Source organism: Natator depressus, chromosome 3 (assembly GCF_965152275.1).
Source record: "Natator depressus isolate rNatDep1 chromosome 3, rNatDep2.hap1, whole genome shotgun sequence".
Classification (NCBI taxonomy): Eukaryota; Metazoa; Chordata; order Testudines; family Cheloniidae; genus Natator; species Natator depressus.
Window position 1 is genome coordinate 106,455,403 of NC_134236.1, and position 19,529 is coordinate 106,474,931.

General features: G+C 40.1%; 1 protein-coding gene across 9 annotated transcripts in view; it reads right to left on the reverse strand.

The window, feature by feature from the left end:
- Positions 1–2,582: 2,582 nt before the first annotated feature.
- The window catches only part of REPS1 (RALBP1 associated Eps domain containing 1), a 109,996-nt gene continuing 93,049 nt past the window's right edge, over positions 2,583–19,529 (reverse strand). For 4 of the 9 annotated variants that reach the window (XM_074948521.1, XM_074948516.1, XM_074948523.1 and 1 more), the window contains 8 exons: positions 19,448–19,520; positions 16,514–16,632; positions 13,918–13,982; positions 10,271–10,456; positions 9,502–9,597; positions 8,771–8,919; positions 7,943–8,048; positions 2,585–4,937 (listed from right to left, as the gene is read on the reverse strand). In XM_074948521.1, the coding sequence (XP_074804622.1) occupies positions 4,869–4,937; positions 7,943–8,048; positions 8,771–8,919; positions 9,502–9,597; positions 10,271–10,456; positions 13,918–13,982; positions 16,514–16,632; positions 19,448–19,520 (863 nt within the window). In that variant the 3' untranslated portion in view covers positions 2,585–4,868. Of the gene's footprint in view, positions 4,938–7,942; positions 8,049–8,770; positions 8,920–9,501; positions 9,598–10,270; positions 10,457–13,917; positions 13,983–16,513; positions 16,633–19,447; positions 19,521–19,529 lie in introns of all 9 variants that reach the window. The other 5 variants (XM_074948522.1, XM_074948525.1, XM_074948518.1 and 2 more) reach the window with 4 other exon arrangements.

The window sequence follows — 19,529 nt, forward strand, 5'->3', positions numbered from 1 at the left end:
AAGAGTAACAAGAAGGGTTTCTTCAGGTATGTTGGCAACAAGAAGAAAGCCAAGGAAAGTGTGGGCCCCTTACTGAATGAGGGAGGCAACCTAGTGACAGAGGATGTGGAAAAAGCTAATGTACTCAATGCTTTTTTTGCCTCTGTTTTCACTAACAAGGTCAGCTCCCAGACTGCTGCGCTGGGCATCACAGAATGGGGAAGAGATGGCCAGCCCTCTGTGGAGATAGAGGTGGTTAGGGACTATTTAGAAAAGCTGGACGTGCACAAGTCCATGGGGCCGGACGAGTTACATCCGAGAGTGCTGAAGGAATTGGCGGCTGTGATTGCAGAGCCCTTGGCCATTATCTTTGAAAACTCGTGGCGAACGGGGGAAGTCCCGGATGACTGGAAAAAAGCTAATGTAGTGCCAATCTTTAAAAAAGGGAAGAAGGAGGATCCTGGGAACTACAGGCCAGTCAGCCTCACCTCAGTCCCTGGAAAAATCATGGAGCAGGTCCTCAAAGAATCAATCCTGAAGCACTTACATGAGAGGAAAGTGATCAGGAACAGTCAGCATGGATTCACCAAGGGAAGGTCATGCCTGACTAATCTAATCGCCTTTTATGATGAGATTACTGGTTCTGTGGATGAAGGGAAAGCAGTGGATGTATTGTTTCTTGACTTTAGCAAAGCTTTTGACACGGTCTCCCACAGTATTCTTGTCAGCAAGTTAAGGAAGTATGGGCTAGATGAATGCACTATAAGGTGGGTAGAAAGCTGGCTAGATTGTCGGGCTCAACGGGTAGTGATAAATGGCTCCATGTCTAGTTGGCAGCCGGTGTCAAGTGGAGTGCCCCAGGGGTCGGTCCTGGGGCCGGTTTTGTTCAATATCTTCATAAATGATCTGGAGGATGGTGTGGATTGCACTCTCAGCAAATTTGCAGATGATACTAAACTGGGAGGAGTGGTAGATACGCTGGAGGGGAGGGATAGGATACAGAAGGACCTAGACAAATTGGAGGATTGGGCCAAAAGAAATCTGATGAGGTTCAATAAGGATAAGTGCAGGGTCCTGCACTTAGGATGGAAGAATCCAATGCACCGCTACAGACTAGGGACCGAATGGCTAGGCAGCAGTTCTGCGGAAAAGGACCTAGGGGTGACAGTGGACGAGAAGCTGGATATGAGTCAACAGTGTGCCCTTGTTGCCAAGAAGGCCAATGGCATTTTGGGATGTATAAGTAGGGGCATAGCGAGCAGATCGAGGGATGTGATCGTTCCCCTCTATTCGACACTGGTGAGGCCTCATCTGGAGTACTGTGTCCAGTTTTGGGCCCCACACTACAAGAAGGATGTGGATAAATTGGAGAGAGTCCAGCGAAGGGCAACAAAAATGATTAGGGGTCTAGAGCACATGACTTATGAAGAGAGGCTGAGGGAGCTGGGATTGTTTAGTCTGCAGAAGAGAAGAATGAGGGGGGATTTGATAGCTGCTTTCAACTACCTGAAAGGGGGTTCCAAAGAGGATGGCTCTAGACTGTTCTCAATGGTAGCAGATGACAGAACGAGGAGTAATGGTCTCAAGTTGCAATGGGGGAGGTTTAGATTGGATATTAGGAAAAACTTTTTCACTAAGAGGGTGGTGAAACACTGGAATGCGTTACCTAGGGAGGTGGTAGAATCTCCTTCCTTAGAGGTTTTTAAGGTCAGGCTTGACAAAGCCCTGGCTGGGATGATTTAACTGGGAATTGGTCCTGCTTCGAGCAGGGGGTTGGACTAGATGACCTTCTGGGGTCCCTTCCAACCCTGATATTCTATGATTCTAGGAATTAGACAGAATTACCTTTTACTGAAAATAAATCCTGCCCACATTTTTTAGATGAGTTAACTGTTGACGACCACCACGTAATATGATGTTCTTAAAACAAAAGATTGTAGTGAAGATGAGAAATTAAACTAGCTCTTTAGATAGTTCAGATTTTTTTCTGAATTAAAAATTTGGTTTAAAGTTCACATAATGAGCATTCAAAATAAATCACAAGAAATCTTTAAATAAACAGTCATCCTATTTCTCCTGCCTAGATAGAAAAGTGGCATTACTGCAATTAAGCTCTTAATTTGATGTATTTGATGTACAATTTTGTTGATTCCATTGCAAGGATTTGAGACATTGAGATCCAATCATGCATTCAGGATTTGAGAGTAAAAGTTTTTTTTACATTTAATTCAAAGGTCTGAATGTCTGATTTATGATTTTTTTTTTTTTAAAAAAAATCTATTTTTATAAACAAAACTGCATGGACAATTACATGCATACAGTTTTTAAAAACTCATGTTCCTTGATTGTACCAGAGGACCCAGCTGGAAAGTGCAGCATATGGTCTTTCAGTGTTACCCAGCTACTTGATAATTAGTTACAACGGTGAAGTGATCTTAGACTTAACTTTTCTGGGTTGCCTTGCATTTCTCCTTTTCGCTTAAACCTGATTTCACTAAATTTAGTCTGACACTTAATCTACTAATTGACAACATATTGTGCAAGTGTGATTTCTATATAGATAGTTTATTTTTTAAACAAGTTACTTTTTAAACAAGTTATTCATTATAGAAATCTCAATCCACCTACATGCAAATAAAAAGATCCACTTTTTTCATTTCACAGTGTGAAATTCATTACTTCTATGTTAAGGAATGCTAGTTTGCAAAATATGTACAAAAGAAAACAATGTTTCCATGACATTTTCAAAAAATATAACTGGAACAGGTGTTAGAGTAGTAAAATTCCCCCACAGTATTTTTGAAAACTGCAAGTATCCTGTCAATGTACAGTAATCAGAAAGGGAAACATACGAATTTATTTTCACTGTCCAAACAGAATTGCAAGTAGTAAATAGCATAAACTGTGGAAAATTTGATTTAAAATGTGCTTTTCAATAATCAATTGGTAACATGGTTAAGAAACTAATTTAAAACCAACAGTGAAGCAGGGAAGGTCAACTACTTCTAAACTGTGATTCGTTTAGTTTGATTACATTCAGAAGGTACTTTCACAGAAATCTAGATAATGTAATTTATTAGTTACCTTCTTTCACCCAAGAGTTACACTGTAGCAGCATTCAGCTTTTATACAGGATACCTACGTTTATTTATAAATTTAAGATAATATCCATTCTACCTTAGTGCTTTTCATCAATAGATCTCAGAGAGCTTTGCAAAGGAGGTCAGTATCATTATCCCCATTTTACAGATGGGAAGCTAAGGCACAAAGAGGTAACACGACTTACCAAAGGTCTTCCAGTAGGTAAGTGGCAGATCCAGGAATGGAACCCAATCTGAGTCCCAGTCCAGTGCTTTAGCCACTGCACCACACTGCATCCCTTATGCTTGTACTCTAGAAACGAGACAGTTTGTGCAGCTATATTAACATAAATGAAGGCTAGCCTCACTTTACCAAGAAAATCCAAGATGGCCAATAGCTGAAAACTAGAAGAATGAAGGGATCTACTGCTCCTTGTGACTGCCATCAAAAAGATTTAAAAATATATTCCTGCAGATTTGTGAGTTTTACAAGTTCCAGTTAAAGATGAATCAACAAAATTAAAATATTGTGCTGTTTTATTGGTGTAAAAATCACACAATTGCTAGTTCTGATTCTGCTGAGATACATCCATGCGGTTTAACATCTATGATCCCACAGCCAGAAGAAGCCATTAAATAGAATATCTGCTGTTAGTCAGCAATTAATGCAAATTTACATATGAGATCAAAAGGTGTGTATCATACAATATACAACAAATCCTAATACAGTACATCAACCCGAACAACAGGATACACTCAGGGAACTTTTTGTTAATAGTGAAGCCTGTCTATATGCCAGAAGAATAAGGCCTGGAGACAAGGTAACAGAAGGTAACCCAAAAGTCCTAAGAAACAAACTGTTTATTTTTTGGCTGGGAATTAGAAGTTCAGAGAGGTATTGACACATTACTTGACAGTACAATCTGTTACAGTAAAGACTGGTGGATATGATCTGTTAATAAAAGGTCATGTGTGAAGCATGCATTTACAGGTAGTGCTCAGGAAATGTGCAATCAATACATTGGGAATTAACACCCAATTCTTTTCACAGAAGGGATGACCGAGGAAGGTCTGTTACGTGTAGTATCAGTTGTACCATAGGTCATTTATATGCATGCGGCTGAATCAAGATCATGAGTGGAAAAATGTGAACACCTGGCAATCTGGTCACATACTGCACAAAATATGAAACAAAGATGAAATAACCAATTTTAGATGATATGGCAAGGTAGCCTGCAAGAAATTCTGTAGCAGCCTGAGGGAGCTACTTTATTGCAAAAAAGGCAGGCTTTCTGGAATTGTGAATCACTTGCTAACTTGTGAAAGGAGGTTTGGGAGATCAATTTTGGTTCACATACCAGATTAGTTTTCCTGTTTTATACAATAAAACAAATGCTGCAGTGTAAGAGGCATTGATAGTATATGTGTGCTTTAATGTTAAAAGTTAACTGACGAGCTGTCCTTTTCTTTGACATGAAATATAGAAACCATTAGGTAATTAATTCCAGTTTGAAGTGCTTGGCCACTGAAACTGTGCAAACTCAACTCCAGCAGAAAGATCATGCATTCCCAAGGAAATGGCAGGGGAGGCAGTGCCAAGATACATAACATTCAAGGAAAAAAGTTATCCTGATTTTTTGGATTGGAGTTAAAATACTTAAATGCACAGATGGACAAACTGGACAGAACAGAATCACAAAATGTAATGTTGAAAAGAGCGCACTGAGCTGAATGAATGGGTCTTTCAGTAGGCTTTGAACCCAATCCCCCTTTCCAAATTTAGTAAATTCACAGTTAACGGCAATTGGCTTATAGGTGAGAGAAGGGTCGAAGCTGTTCCAGTTGGACTTCCAGGGAGATTCTCTCTTCAAGAACATCCTGGAAAGGAAAGATTTTCAATTTACAGTCCAAAGTGAAAGAACATTGTGAAAAAATTCTTACTGTGATCAAAATAAGGTAAATGTTAGCATCAGCTTTGGGCCCTCACTTCAAGTTGTTCTCTAAAGAATACAAGAACCCCCTCCCGTCAGCTGAATCAGAGCCTCGACTAGTGAATTCTGCACACTCTGAATGAGACCTTTGTTCAAAAATAAAGCCATTTAGCAGGCTGCATTCCTTTTTGTGCCACCTACATACTAGGCAAGGATAAGTAGGCATGAATTTATACACATATTTTCAAATAAAATTGGGAGAAGAGAGTGAGGCAGAATTTCACTTGGTTAAAGTTTCATGAACTTGAAGTTTGTTTTCAGTGAATTTCACCCATCCCAACTGTCTTTAAAGACCTATAATACAGATTTGAATTCAGACTTGTCAGTTTTCTAAATGACCTGCACTCCTATCTAGCCAGGATAGCATAAATTCAACATTTTAGCACATTTGGATTGGTTTAGTATGAAATTCATAACTAAGATGAGGTGCTGAAAAAATAAATTAGGTAAAAGTACATTGGCATCCAAAGACAAATTCAAAAGGTAAAGCACAAGACAACAGTGAGCAATTTAACTAGGTTAGACTGGTGACTGTTTTCTTGTGTTTATTTACTGAACTGCAATTTTTGCATTTCAGACATTTTGTGCCTCTTTTTTTTCAATAATATGCTTATGAAATGAATCAGTGTTTTGTGCTTTCCGTTTCATTAACGTTTCAGGATTTGATTTCTCCCCCTTCCAGACTGAGGAAAAAACCACAAATGCGCTTCTAAAAGTGTTTTTGCTAGTTTTCCAAATACAGTAACTCCTTGCTTAACATTGTAGTTATGTTCCTGAAAAATGCAACTTTAAGCGAAACGATGTTAAGTGAATCCAATTTCCCCATAAGAATTAATGTAAATGGGGGGGTTATGTTCCAGGAAATTTTTTTTCACCAAATTTTTTTTTATATATATATATATATATACACACACACACACACACACAGTATAAGTTTTAAACAACAATTTAATACTGTACACAGCAATGATGATCGTGAAGCTTGGTTGAAGTGGTGAAGTCAGAGGGTGGAAGACGGTGGGATATTTCCCAGGGATTGCCTTATTGCTAAATGATGAGCTAGCAATTGGCTGGGCTCTCAAGGATTAACATATTGTTGTTAATGTAGCCTCACACTTTACAAGGCAGCAAAAATGGAGGGAGGGGAGACAGCATGGCAGACAGACACTGTGTGCGCGCGCGAGAGAGATGTGCATTGCCCCTTTAACTACGCTGACCCCACTCTAAGTACACTGCCTTTTTAAGTAGATCACCAAGTTGAGACAGCAGCTGCTGCCAGCAAGCTCCCTCTGTCCTGAGCCCTGTTGTGTCTCCCCCCTGCTCGATGGAGATGGGGTAAGCGGGGGGCAGGAGCAGGGGGGAGGGGGACACCCTGACATTAGCACCCCTCTTTCCACCCCCAGCCCTGACAGGAGGCTCCCAGGAAGAGCTCCAAGGCAGAGGGCAGGAGCAGCACATGGCAGTGGGGGAGGGACAGCTGAACTGCTGGCAATTGATAGCCTGCTGGGAGGCTGCCGCACAGGGAACTTAAGGGAGCAGGGAGCTGACAGGGGGGCTACTGGTCCACCCTGGTTCCAAGCCCCCACCAGCTGGCTCCAATGGGCTGCTCTTTCTGCAAGCAGTGGACAAAGCAGGCAGCTGCCAAACACTATAAGGGAGCATTGCGCAACTTTAAAGGAGTATGTTCTCTAATTGATCAGCAACGTAACCACGTTAACTGGGACGACTAAGTGAGGAGTTACTGTACCTCCATCTCAGAATAGTGATATTAAGTGTACAAGTTAATAATTCTTCTAGTCTTATTTTTGCAATACTTAACAGCATGTTAATTAGTAATATCAAGATAATTAGAAACAAGAAGGTATCTTGCAGAAACACTTCAACACAAATTAATTTTCTTGTCCTTTCTATTTTCAGAGTTCCACAAGAGCACATTGCAAATAGTTATCTCCTGTAATCAGACTCATAGAAATGTAAAGCTGAAAGGGACCTTGAGAGGTTATCTACTCCAGCCTCCTGCATTGAGGCAGGACAAAGTATACCTAGACCATCCCTGTCAGGTGTTTGTCCAACTTGTTCTTAAAAACCTCCAATGACACGGATTCCATAACCTCTCTTTGAAGCCTATTCCAGTGCTTAACTATCCTTATATAGGTTTTGCTAATACTAAACCAAATCTCTCTTGCTGCAGATTAAGATGATTACTACTTATCCTTCCTTCAGTGGACATGGAGAACAAATACTCAGTCACCTTCCTCTTTATAACAGCCCTTAACATATTTGAAGACTTATCAGGTCTCCTCACCAACTCTTTTCTCAAGACTAAACATGCTTAGGTGTTTTTGTTTTATTTATTTATTAACTTTTCCTCATAGGTCAGGTTTTCTACACTTATCATTTTTGTTGCTTTCCCCCGGACTTTCTCCAATTTGGCCACATTTCGTTAAACGTGGTGCCCAAAAGTGGACACCGTACTGCAGCTGAGGCCTCATCAGTGTCAAGTACAGTGAGACAATTACCTCCCATGTCTTATATAAAACACTATTAATACACCCCAAAATATTAACCTTTTTTGCAACCGTACCACATTGTTGGCTCATATTTAATAATATTGTTGGCTCATATTTAATTATGACTACTATGTCTACTATGTTATCCACAGATCCTTTTCAGCAGTACTAGTGCCTAGCCAGTTATTCGCTTACGTATAAAAACAGCTTAACATTTTAAATAGCTCTCTCTTATGCCCTCACCCATATACAATGTGTGTCTTAATATACACAGTTCTCTATCTCGGTACTTAAATGGCCCCATCACTATGCTATCTCAGCCTACACATGTGCACACACTTACTTCTCAGAAACTGACATACAAAGAGAATGACGGTATTACCTTTAACTGTTGCTGTAATTCACTATTCAATCTGGCCAAAACAGTGTTTGTTTCCTTATTGCGTCTAATTGATGCCTGAATTGCCTTCTTGTCTTTCCCCACGGACCTGAGGATATATTAAAGTGTTTTTTAGAAGTCTTTTCACTGCCAAGCACTCCAAGAAATAACTTTGGTAAGTATCCTCAATTCCTTAGTCCCTATTTAAAGTGTTCAGCAAGAGCTGTACAGAGGACACTTTTTTACATAATTTAGTGACTCTTCCCACTTATTTTCCTTTCTACAGACTAGAACACATAGTACATTAGCCTTGTTTGCACAAAAGCTTTGCATACCCGCTTCCTACAGAACAAACACAATGAATTACATTCTTAAATTGCTATAATAAATTTACACCTTCCAGACTACTGATACAATGCCAGATTGACTTTAATTTAATTTGATTGTGTTTCGCATAGACTTGAGGGTAAAGTTCAAGACCATCCATACTCACCGACTTTATTTAAAATTAACAACACAACACTAACATTTACACAGCACTTTTGATAGTCAAGGTATTTTGCAAAATGTTAGTAAGTTTTTCATCCAGACAACTGGAGTGCCTTATTAGGTATCTCTCAACACTACTCGGGACATTTTTTGGGAGGATCTAATTAAAAAACCTTTAACATTTATGTGGACTCCCTCAGTAGTTTTATATATATGATTTACAGCCACAGTTATTCAACACATTGTAAATCTCTTGTAGCTCTTCCGTAAGCTAACAGTTTTATTTGCTGTTTAAATGTGAACTTCCCAATATTAGACGTATTCATACTCATCCTGGGTTACCTAGGGATAGATGGCTGTGAAGCAAGAACAGCAGCTATGACACCTGTTTTCTGTGTATTCTCCTCAGCTTCAGGTCTCAGCTCATCTTCCGATTTTAACCTTCTGCGAATAGGCTTTGGTGGTGGAGCAAGAGGGGTTGTGCCTTTCCCCTGGGAGGCAAAAGGCAGCCCATAAGCAAACATCTCAATGAATTATATTTCTGCTCAAATCAACCGTCTGTGCAAAACTTTCTGTGAAACTAATTTATTTACTGTACAAGTTCTGAGAACATTGACTCATAACAATGTCAAGGTCTACTTGAGTTCTCTCAGGCGGCATCAGAAAAACTGCATGAGAATAACTCATCTCAAAGGAGTAGTAATTGACCTTGGGGTATAATTTTATATATATAAAATAACTGCTCCAGCCATCTGTTCCCCATGGACTAAAATCCTAAAAATAACCCCTGTATGAATCAATTTTGGTAACAACCTGATCATTACATGTAAGCAATCTACCTTCATTAAAGTGAGCCTTTACTGTCATAAGTTTAGATGCAAACAGCCCAGCAAGCATGTAATATTTTAGCCAAAAATGTAAATATTCCAAGAAGTTCTGAGCCTTTGAAAACGGAGTACAAATGGAAGCTTCTGCAAACTCAGGTGTAGCAGTCACTAACTGGCAACTGTTCTAATACACATTCTTCTATGTGTTAAAACCTACACTTTCCCCTTAAATTTCATTTTACGTACCGCATTAACAGGGACACTACCAGCTGCCTTCTCTTCAACTCTGGCATCTGTTTTGGCGACTCTAAGGGAGCCTGCAGAATCAGAGGGTTTTTCAACCTACAGAGAATGAGACAGTTTAGAAACACTGTATTGTTACGCAAATATTTAATTCTGTAACAATTAGGATGATAGCCAGGTATGTCAGACTGGTATGTTCTCCGTTATACGAACCGAGTTGACATTGTCAAGTCTCTTATGTGAAACCAAGTCCTCTTTAAAGGCTCAGAGATGGAGAGAAAGGGCTGTAGCTGATTACCAGCACCATCTAGTAAATCTCCTAGCCACACTACTCTCACTATTTCTGATCTGCAATAAGATCACATCAGAGACATGTAGGAAAGTTACATTTCAAGAGAGGCAGCAACAAGAGAGGATTGTTGGACCCTAAATTATAACCTCTTGCTACCGGAGCTAACCTCAGTATAAAGAGACGACCAAATAATAAAGACTTATTTGAAACTCTTCTGATCTAAATCAGATGTTACATATTATTTATACTATAGTAACTCAAAGGCCCGCAACAAAGATCAGTGCCCCATTATAATGCTAGGCATTATACAAAAACACACACAATAAGATTGTACCTGCCCAAAAGAGTTTATAGACTGGACAAACAGTGGACAGGGAAACAGGCACAGGAAGTGATTTATGCAAGGTCTACTGGGTATAACTAACAGGGTACACCAGTGTATAACACTAAGTGGTCTACAATATATCCATTTACACTGACCTGCAAGACTTCTGAATGTGTTTCAATTTCATCCTCCTCCTCTTCATTTACACCTGATGCAGCAAATGCCTCAAACTGGCTGAAGTCTGCAAAATTTGGCTGTTCTGGTATTTGCTGAGGTGAGGTACTGGTATGAGCTATTAGGCTTTCAGCATCCACTGGGCGATGCACATGAGGACCTGCACCCTATAGCAAAACAAAGATGACAGTAATTACTAATACTGTGTTCTTGAAATAACTGACATAACATAGGAGCAAAATCTTGTCCAAACAAGAGTTTATGCAAGAATGCTAACCAAGGACAATTGTTTAATGTATTACTGCAGAAGTTACTGCCTTTGTTTAGACTTTTAATAATGCTTGGAAGTTTCTATCCTGTCACTAGAACAAACATGTTTCTTACCATACAAGTACAAAATGACTACATTTGTAGCAAGGGGCAGAACACTTTGGTAGCCTATTATCAATGGTAAAGTTAAACTTCTTTCCTTTCACCTAAACTGTTTTGTTTTCCATTTTTCCAAGTGTACTTCTCTTTGAATGGATAAAACCTATCCTTCCTCCAAACTGCTCTTCTGGAGCAAAACTGAAACAGCAGGAAGGTGAAAGACAAAAAAAGGCAGATGGAATATTGGAACCTAAAGGCTACACAACAATTCAGAATTGAACAGTGTGAGAGGAGAAACCATGCAGCAATACCAGGGTGTGCTGGAGCAAAATGTTGGTCCATTGCTTGGGAGTGTTGTAGTGTTTGATGCCAACGGAAGAGTACCTTCAAGCATAAAAGTGGCACACCAATCATTTAAAGCGCTCCTGGATGTACCTTGTGGCTTTTTAAGCGTACAGCTTGTTAATTTTAACCTTGTGTTTTTAAAATAGTTTGGGAATTATACAACATTCTCCCCTAAGAAGTAGAAATATGAAGGATAATTATTAGGGGAAGTATAACCTTTATATTGTCTCCTATTCTGAATATACATGTTTATCAACAACTTATTTTAGGATTAATAAGACTTTTTGACCCCTTTTCTGTGTCATCTCTAAGAAGTTAAGCATTCTTTTAGGATTAGTTTGCAACAACCACTTTCAACTCAATTCCTATAAGAGAAACAAAAACTAAGGATAATGAATGATTCCCAGTTTATATTTACTGATATAATAAGTGGCTGGAGGCTCACAAACTACTACTTCTAGAAGAGTAGCTTGTCACTTTGGGGAAGGCAAACTGAGAAGTCCCTTTTTCTTTCATCCTCTATCCCAGTCTCAAGGTTAATGTACTTTAATATTTAAAGTAAGGTGGGTGGCTGGCAGTAAAGTAGATAAAACCTTTTTCTACTGTGACATGCTAATAAATAACATGACAAAGTGCACATCAAAAAGTTTTTAAATTGTGTTTTTAAAATTAAGGTTATGCATGAAGGCAGGGTTTTTTTGATTGAAAATTCCAATGTGAACTAGCATGAATTTAACATAGAACCCATTTTAAATATTTAGGTTATATTTGATGCTGATGTTAGCTATAACCATGAGGCAACCCCTGGAGCTAACTAAATAGGACTTTGTATTATGTCACCAAGAAACTTCATGGGGTAGTTGCAAAACTCCATGTATTAAGTGGGACCCTGTGAACACTAGAAGAATAGGTGATATTTTAAATGTGTTAGCCAACACATCTTAACACATTTTTAGACCCCACTTGGCACTTGTGGTAAACCCTTGTCTACACTCTTTAAAAAAATGTTTTAGCCAGTCAGGGTCAACCCACACTTTTGCCTAAGATGGTTACTTAGGCACTCCCCTAATAGAAAGAGGGAAGTGAGTAATTTCCGCAAAGCAAGGTTCTGGGGACATGAATGTGAGCCAAAATTTCATAGCACTTAAAACTGTACATGCCACCTGTGACGGTTCTCAGGGTACCCAGAGCTACAAGTCACCTTTGTTACCCTTGTCTCCAATGAGAAAGAGTCTTTTCTTGTGGTAGCTGGGTGACAGCTCCCTGATGATGCCAGCTCTTCCTTCGCCAGGCAGGTTAACAATATGTGCACTGCAATCCCTGAGTCTCTTTGACTCATTCCCCTGTGATACAGCCCAATATTGACTGATCACAGAAATTTCAGATGCTCTGCAATCAAAGGTGCAGCGTACCATAATTTACCAGTTTTACCTTAAACCACCACTACTGTCAATACAACACTTGTGAGCACTTATAATAAAACAAAAGTAGGTTTATTTAAGAAAGAATAACGATTTAACTAGTGAGAAAGTGATCATGGTAACTGCTTACAACACAAAACAGAATCCTTAAATGCAAACCCGAGTTTACACTTATCAATTTACCTTTCATATATAATAAAGTAGGCTGCCCCCTCAAAGTTGAGCCCATTGCAAAGCTGGCGAATTTCACCAGAACCAGGATAAACGCTTTCATGGAAGCTCCCTGCTCCTTAAGGGATTTCCTCAGTGATGGAGCCACAGTGCCCTTCTCTATACTACAGCACTTACAGCAGTGCAGCGGCACTGATGCAGCACTCATGGTGGTGGAAATGCTCTAAGCTGACGGGAGAGCTTAACACCTGCCTCGGTGAGAGGAAGTAGCTATGTTGGTGGGAGAAGCTCTCCCGCCAACATAGCAATGTCTATACCGGTGCTTAGGTTAATACAACTTACATGTGGATTATTCATACTCCTGAGTTACGTAAAGTATACCGAAGTAACCTGTAGTGTAGACAAGCTCTATGGCATACTGAAAACAGGCAGGGTGAATTCCTGCCTTGTTGTAGAGTTTCTTTTCTACCTTTAAATGGTTTTGATTGTTTGTCATGGTCTCTCATGGTTTTCCATTGACTGTTTTGGGATGTGGCAAGGATCGACAATAGAACCTTGCAATGCCTAGCCAGCTGACTAGGGACTGATTAGCAACTCCCTCTTGCTTGAATGGATCCTCATTGAGACACATCACTCAGGTGACTAATTTCTACTCCAAGTCCGTAAAGCATACTTTAGATAAATACATTATTCCACACATATTACCCGTACATACATCTCAATAAGTTTGAGTCTTGACAAGTTACATGCTTTCTGTAGATATCCATGAAGAGTAACATGTAAGGTAAGTATCCTGTCAGACATATGTTTGCTGCAGTGAGTTTATCAGGTTTCAGGTGAGAGTTCACAAAGAACAGGGGACCTTTGCCAAGGGGTGTCTGTCTCACCACCCCCAACTCACGCCCCAGTAGTTGTATAGCATATTTCTGTACTGCTACCCAGGAATTATTCTGGAGAGGGTGTCCAAAAGTTTGTAAGTTTCTGCCGCTCCCCATCTCCCATGTGGCTCCTGCACCAGAGACACTTCCCATTGACCTCAGGAGAAAAGTACTTCAGGTCTCCGTTTAGTCCATTGCTTCCCTAGGAGCAGGTCCTCATCTTTCTGGGGAAGCCCTGCAAGGTGGCAGAAGCCTAGGCTTGAAAGCTCTGGTACACATTCATACCCCCCAATGTTTCCAAAAGACCAGCCTTATGTGCTTACTTGCTGCACATATTTTACAGCGAAGTTAAAAATTCAACAGACTGAAAGATTGCACTTGGGCAAAGAATTATATACACTATTTAATTTTTTAAAAAATTGTCACAGAATAAGTCAACTTCACCTGTGAGGGTGGTGGTCTTGGAGGCACTGCAGGGGGGTAGGCAACAACTCCAGCTTGTTGCTGTCCTGTGAAGAGACATAGGTTCTGAATGACAGTTGGATGACAGGGCTATTTCCATATGTTAGGACATGCTCATTGCAAATATGATGAACATGTATTTAGTTTTCCACTCTGCCAACATGAAAATAAGCTGTGTTATCTGCACATAAGGTAACATAACCAGGACTGGCCTTCAGTGAGTGACATGCCACAATTATACTGTAGCCAAGGATAAAAGGTGTCAGCTATATTTAAGATACAGAGGTAAAATATAAGAATTAATGTTGCAACATACAGCCTACAGGTCTCAGGCATAGCCAAATTAGGCCTTAGGCTGAGTTAGCTATATTACAAAGGTAAGTTAGTATAAGTAAATTGATAAGCCTGCCAAGCTTGTTTCTGTTTGAGATATCCTGATGTTTTGAAAATAATTGCTGAGTTTGGATAATGTCTACTAGGGATTAGCTGACACCACAAGATAACCGTTGGTAGCCAGGGTGAACTGTTAGAAACTTCCTTAATGTTGCTGTTACTATGGTGATAAGATGACAAACGTTAATGAGTATGAGAACTAACGAATTAGCCTATGAAAAACAAGGCACCCCAAAAGCAGCGGGGAGTGAAAATTCAAATAATGAAAAGGGGTAAAAAGCTTCCTAAATATGTATGAAGTCCAGTGGCTGTCAGTGTAACGCATCATAAAAGCTATACCCTGGTCTGTGCCCCTATTTGGGGGGGGAAGGGGGAGGAAGAAGGGGGGAGGAGAGAAGAGACATCAGCATGACTACCACTGATGGTGATTAACACTTGGGGTTTTTCACCAAGGCATGATATGAGTAATCCAAATATTACACGTCCTGAATTGGTGTCTCCTTTACCAGACTGCAGTGTGTATTGTATGGTTGGCTATTGTGACAAAGTTCCTACTCTGCATTGGTGGGTCATGCGCTCATTGGCAGATTTTCTCGCCTCGGAGGTTCACAGCAGCCCTCAGTTTGGCCACTTTCGTGGCTCAAATCTGCCATTCACTCAGTTAGCCTCATCACTGGCCAGCATGGGGAAAGGAAGAACAACAATCCCCGCAGTATCTGCTGATCCACCTAGTGGATCGGGGAACAGGCCAGAGACTTTCCCCTCTGGTGGAACCCACAGTCCAGTTCAACTCTTCCGGTATCAAATAGTGAGTTGGGGGGATGAAGGGATGGGGGAAACCAGGCCCACCCTCTATTCTGGGTTCCAGCCCAGGGCCCTGTGGATTGCAGCTGTCTACAGTGGCTCCTGTAACAGCTGTGTGACAGCTACAACTCCCTGGGCTATTTCCCCATGGCCTCCTCCCAACACCTTCTTTATTCTCACCACAGGACCTTCCTCCCAATGTCTGATAATGCTTGTACTTCTCAGTCTTCCAGTAGTACGCCTTCTCACTCTCAGCTTCTTGCGCCTCTTGCTCCCAGCTCCTCGCGCACACACCACAAACTGAAGTGAGCTCCTTTTTTGAAACCCAGGTACCCTGATTAGCCTGCCTTAATTGATTCTAGCAGCTTCTTGATTAGCTGCAGGTGTTCTAATCAGCCTGTCTGCCTTAATTGTTTCCAGAAAGTTCCTTACTGTTCTGGAACCTTCCCTGTTACCTTACCCAGGGAAAAGGGACCTACTTAACCTGGGGCTAATATATCTGCCTTTTATCACTCTCCTGTAGCCATCTGGCCCGACCCTGTCACACTGTTAAGAGAAATTATTGTAGAAAGAGCACTAGATAGCTTCATTTGTGCACCGTGGGGTCCCCCTTCTGTTGATAACTTCTCTGCTATAGTCAATCTTGTGGGCTGAACTCTCACAGATTAAAGTAGGTGTAAGCCCTCACCTTGGGGCGAGCAATTGGTTAAATCAAACCATGACTACAGAGAAGGCTACAATACTGTGGTCTCTTTGGTCAAACACAAAATTGGCAAAAGCACAGAGCAAGAGACTGAGAATCAGACCTGCGTTCTACTCCTCACATCATTAGTTTGTTATGTAAACTTCTCTACACCTCAGTTTTTTCCCCAGCAGAAAAACCTTTGTACAGTACTTTAAGATCATGAGCTGAAATTATAAAGACAGCATCTCTGTCAATAAAACAGTAAGTTACCTGTAAAAATCTTCTGAGGCTATAAATCTATTACCATCCTTTTGCATCTGAATCTGCATCTGTCACGAACTCCTACTGCTTCAATTTTGAGCACTTTCAATTTGGAATGTGGAGTCCTCAGTTGGGTCACTGTGGTTCATGGCTCCCATGCTCTTGTTTATCCACTTGACTACACTGCCTCATGTACTGACATTTTATTTAGGAACTTACTGTTTTAATTAAGTTGTTGATTGAGCCACTGTTTTCCTTTAAAAGGGAGTCTATATTTTAATAAAAGCAATCAGTAGATTTAACCCTTTCAGCCTTTCACTTCAAACCTAATGCTGTCTATTTAAAAATAAAGTTAAAAAAATTACTCTGAAGAAAGTGTTAAGATAAATATGTACTAAACAAAGTAGCAAACACATGGACATATAATGTACCTACCTGGAGTAACTGTAAAGGATCTGTTCATATCTAAAGATGATGATCGAGAATGTGAAGGATGAGGCCTAGGAGGAGGTGGGGGTGGTGCCGTGTTGTCTGGAGATGTTCCTGAATGTGACCTGCAAAACAAGTAAACCTCTGTAGATGCTTAGACAGCCAGAACTGTAGAAATTCAATTAGAAAGTGCAACCCAAAACATCTATGTGAAGAAATCTTGTTTCAAGATTAATAGCTGCCATCAGCTCCTTTTTCCCCAGCCAAATTTACTTTTTAAAGCAAGAAACTGGTGTTTCCTGCTTCTGATAACTGAATTTCTTGTTTTTATACCTTTATTTTCTCTTCAAAATGCATATTAGCCCTCCTTATTGCACTCATTACCTACTGTAAAGTTTGTGGAAGCTTATAGTGTCTGACAGTAGACATCCCAAGTGTTAATTCAGGAGAAGGTATGCAATATCCAACCTAGACTGGAAGCCATTATGATCAGGACTTTTGTCAAACATGCAAGTTTCTGTCAATAGCCTGAATAGGAATTGCTTTCTACTGTTAAGTGGGATGGTGTTAAAGAAAACGGAATTTCCGGTGGTTCTGCCTCACTCATATACAAGTCAGCCTTGAGCATGATCAAGCTGAGGAAGTCTCAGTGTATGTTTGCAGATGTGAGTGCTAGCTCTTCCATCTGAAGTTTCTATTACCTAGTGCATTTGTTTAGGATCTTGAGAAATACTGCCCTTATCGCTGGGCGTTTTGTTATTTTGTATGAAGCAAGACATATTAGTAATGTCAAGATCCAAACACAAATGCAGATCCTGCAAAGACTTACACCTTTTAGGCAGTGCTTCTCAAACTTTTGTATTGGTGACGCCTTTCACATAGCAAGCCTCTGAGTATGACTCCCTTTATAAATTAAAAACACTTTTTAAACATTTAACCCTCTTATAAATGCTGGAGGCATAGCAAGACTTGGGGTTGGAGGCTGAGAGCTCGCAACCCCCTGAGAGGTCACAATCCCCAGTTTGATAACCCTTGATTTAGGGGAAAACTGATGTAAAACAAAATAAGCCCAAACTCAGAATGAGGTTAAAGAGATGAAGTCTTATGTTGCTGCAGTACTAGTTGAATGAGATTTTTTGTCTAGAGTACTTTTGGTGCACTCATTTAATTAAAAAAGAAACTTGGGGGTGAGTCTATACTACAGAGGCCATGTCAGCATAACCCTGCGATGTAGATGCAGCCTACACTGACGGAAGGCGTTTTTCCTGTCCGTGTAGCATCACCTCCTCAAGTGACTATGGCTACATCAACAAAAACCACCATCTTAGTAATGTAAAGATTTATATAAAAGTAGACAAAGAATCAACTTTGCGATTAAGTAACACTGGAAAACACTTTCCCACCTGTTGTACTACAAGTTAATTACAAACCCTTTTTGGTTATTTTAACAGTTTTCATAATGTTTACTACATGAAGTCACTAATTATTTTAGTTTTAAGGTATAACTTTGAAACTGATCCTATGCTGTTAAACAGCAACGTTGATTTCCAGTCCTACTGTACAAAGTGCTGCGCCCCCCCCCCAACTACAGATTTTCAGGGCTTTTAAAAACCTCTTTTATATATGATGTTCTTATTTAGTAAATCATAGAATAGTAGGACCAGAAGGGACCTATCAAGGTCATCTAATCCAGTTCCCTGCACTCAAGGCAGGACTAAGTATTATATAGACCATCCCTAGGTTTGTTTAACCTGCGCTTAAAAATCTCAGACCGAGATTCCACAACCTTGCTAGGTAATTTATTCCAGTGCTTAACAACCCCGACAGTTAGGAAGTTTTCCCTAATGTCCAACCTAAACCACTCTTGCTGCAATTTAAGCCCATTGCTGCTTAATCTGAGGATAGGACAACGAGAACAATTTTTTCCCTCCTCCTTGTAACCACCTTTTATGTACTTGAAAACTTATGTCCCGCCTCCGTCTTCTCTTCAGACTAAACAAACCCAATTATTTCAATCTTCTTTCATAGGTCATGTTTTCTAGACCTTTAATCGTTGTTGCTATTCTCTGGACTTCCTCCAATTTGTTCACATCTTTCCTGAAATGTGGTGCCCAGAACTGGACACAGTACTCCAGTTGAGGCCTAATCAGTGCAGAGCAGAGCGGAAGAATTACTTCTTGTGTCTTGCTTACAAAACTCCTGCTAATACACCCCGTAATGATGTTTGCTTTTTTTGCAACAGTATTACACTGTTGCAAAATGTTGATTCATATTTAGCTTGTGATCGACTATGACCCCAGATCCCTTTCTTCAGTACTCTTTCCTAGGCAGTCATTTCCCATTTTGTTTGTGTGCACCTGACTGTTCCTTCCTAAATGGAGTATTTTGCATTTGTCCTTATTGAATTTCATCCTATTTACTTCAGACCCATTTCTCCAGTTTGTCCAGATCATTTTGAATTTTATTCCTATCCTCAAAAGCACTTGGAGATGCAACCAGAGAACCATATTTAGTACTTATCTATAAATAACCACTGCAGACTTCTAAACCAAAGAAACTGGCTGTATGCTAGGTGACAACCAACTGCTTATGCATTCTTGTTTTTCAGAAGGAACCCTATATATGAAGTAGAATGTTCTCATGATCGAACATGGAGTAATACCTGACCAGCCAATTCCAGGCTTGCCACTTTAATCAAGCAGTACTGTTCTGCTGCACCAGAAATTTTAACTTTACACATATTAAGGGCAGACTGATACACTTCTCCCATATAACACTAGGGAACAGGTTGCCTCCACTTTTGATTGTTAAAATAATGGCCACCATAAATCTTTATTTGCCCTTTTAAATGCTAGCTATTAAACAGCCAGAAAGATCATTTGGGAGGGGGGAGGTGTGTTTTATAACCTTTAATATTTCTTCTGTTACTACTCTACTGACCGTTGCCGAGTTACAGTGCTTCCAATCTGTTCTGGATCTGAAGTATAGGAGTCTGAACTGCTGTAACCATCTGCTGGTAGAA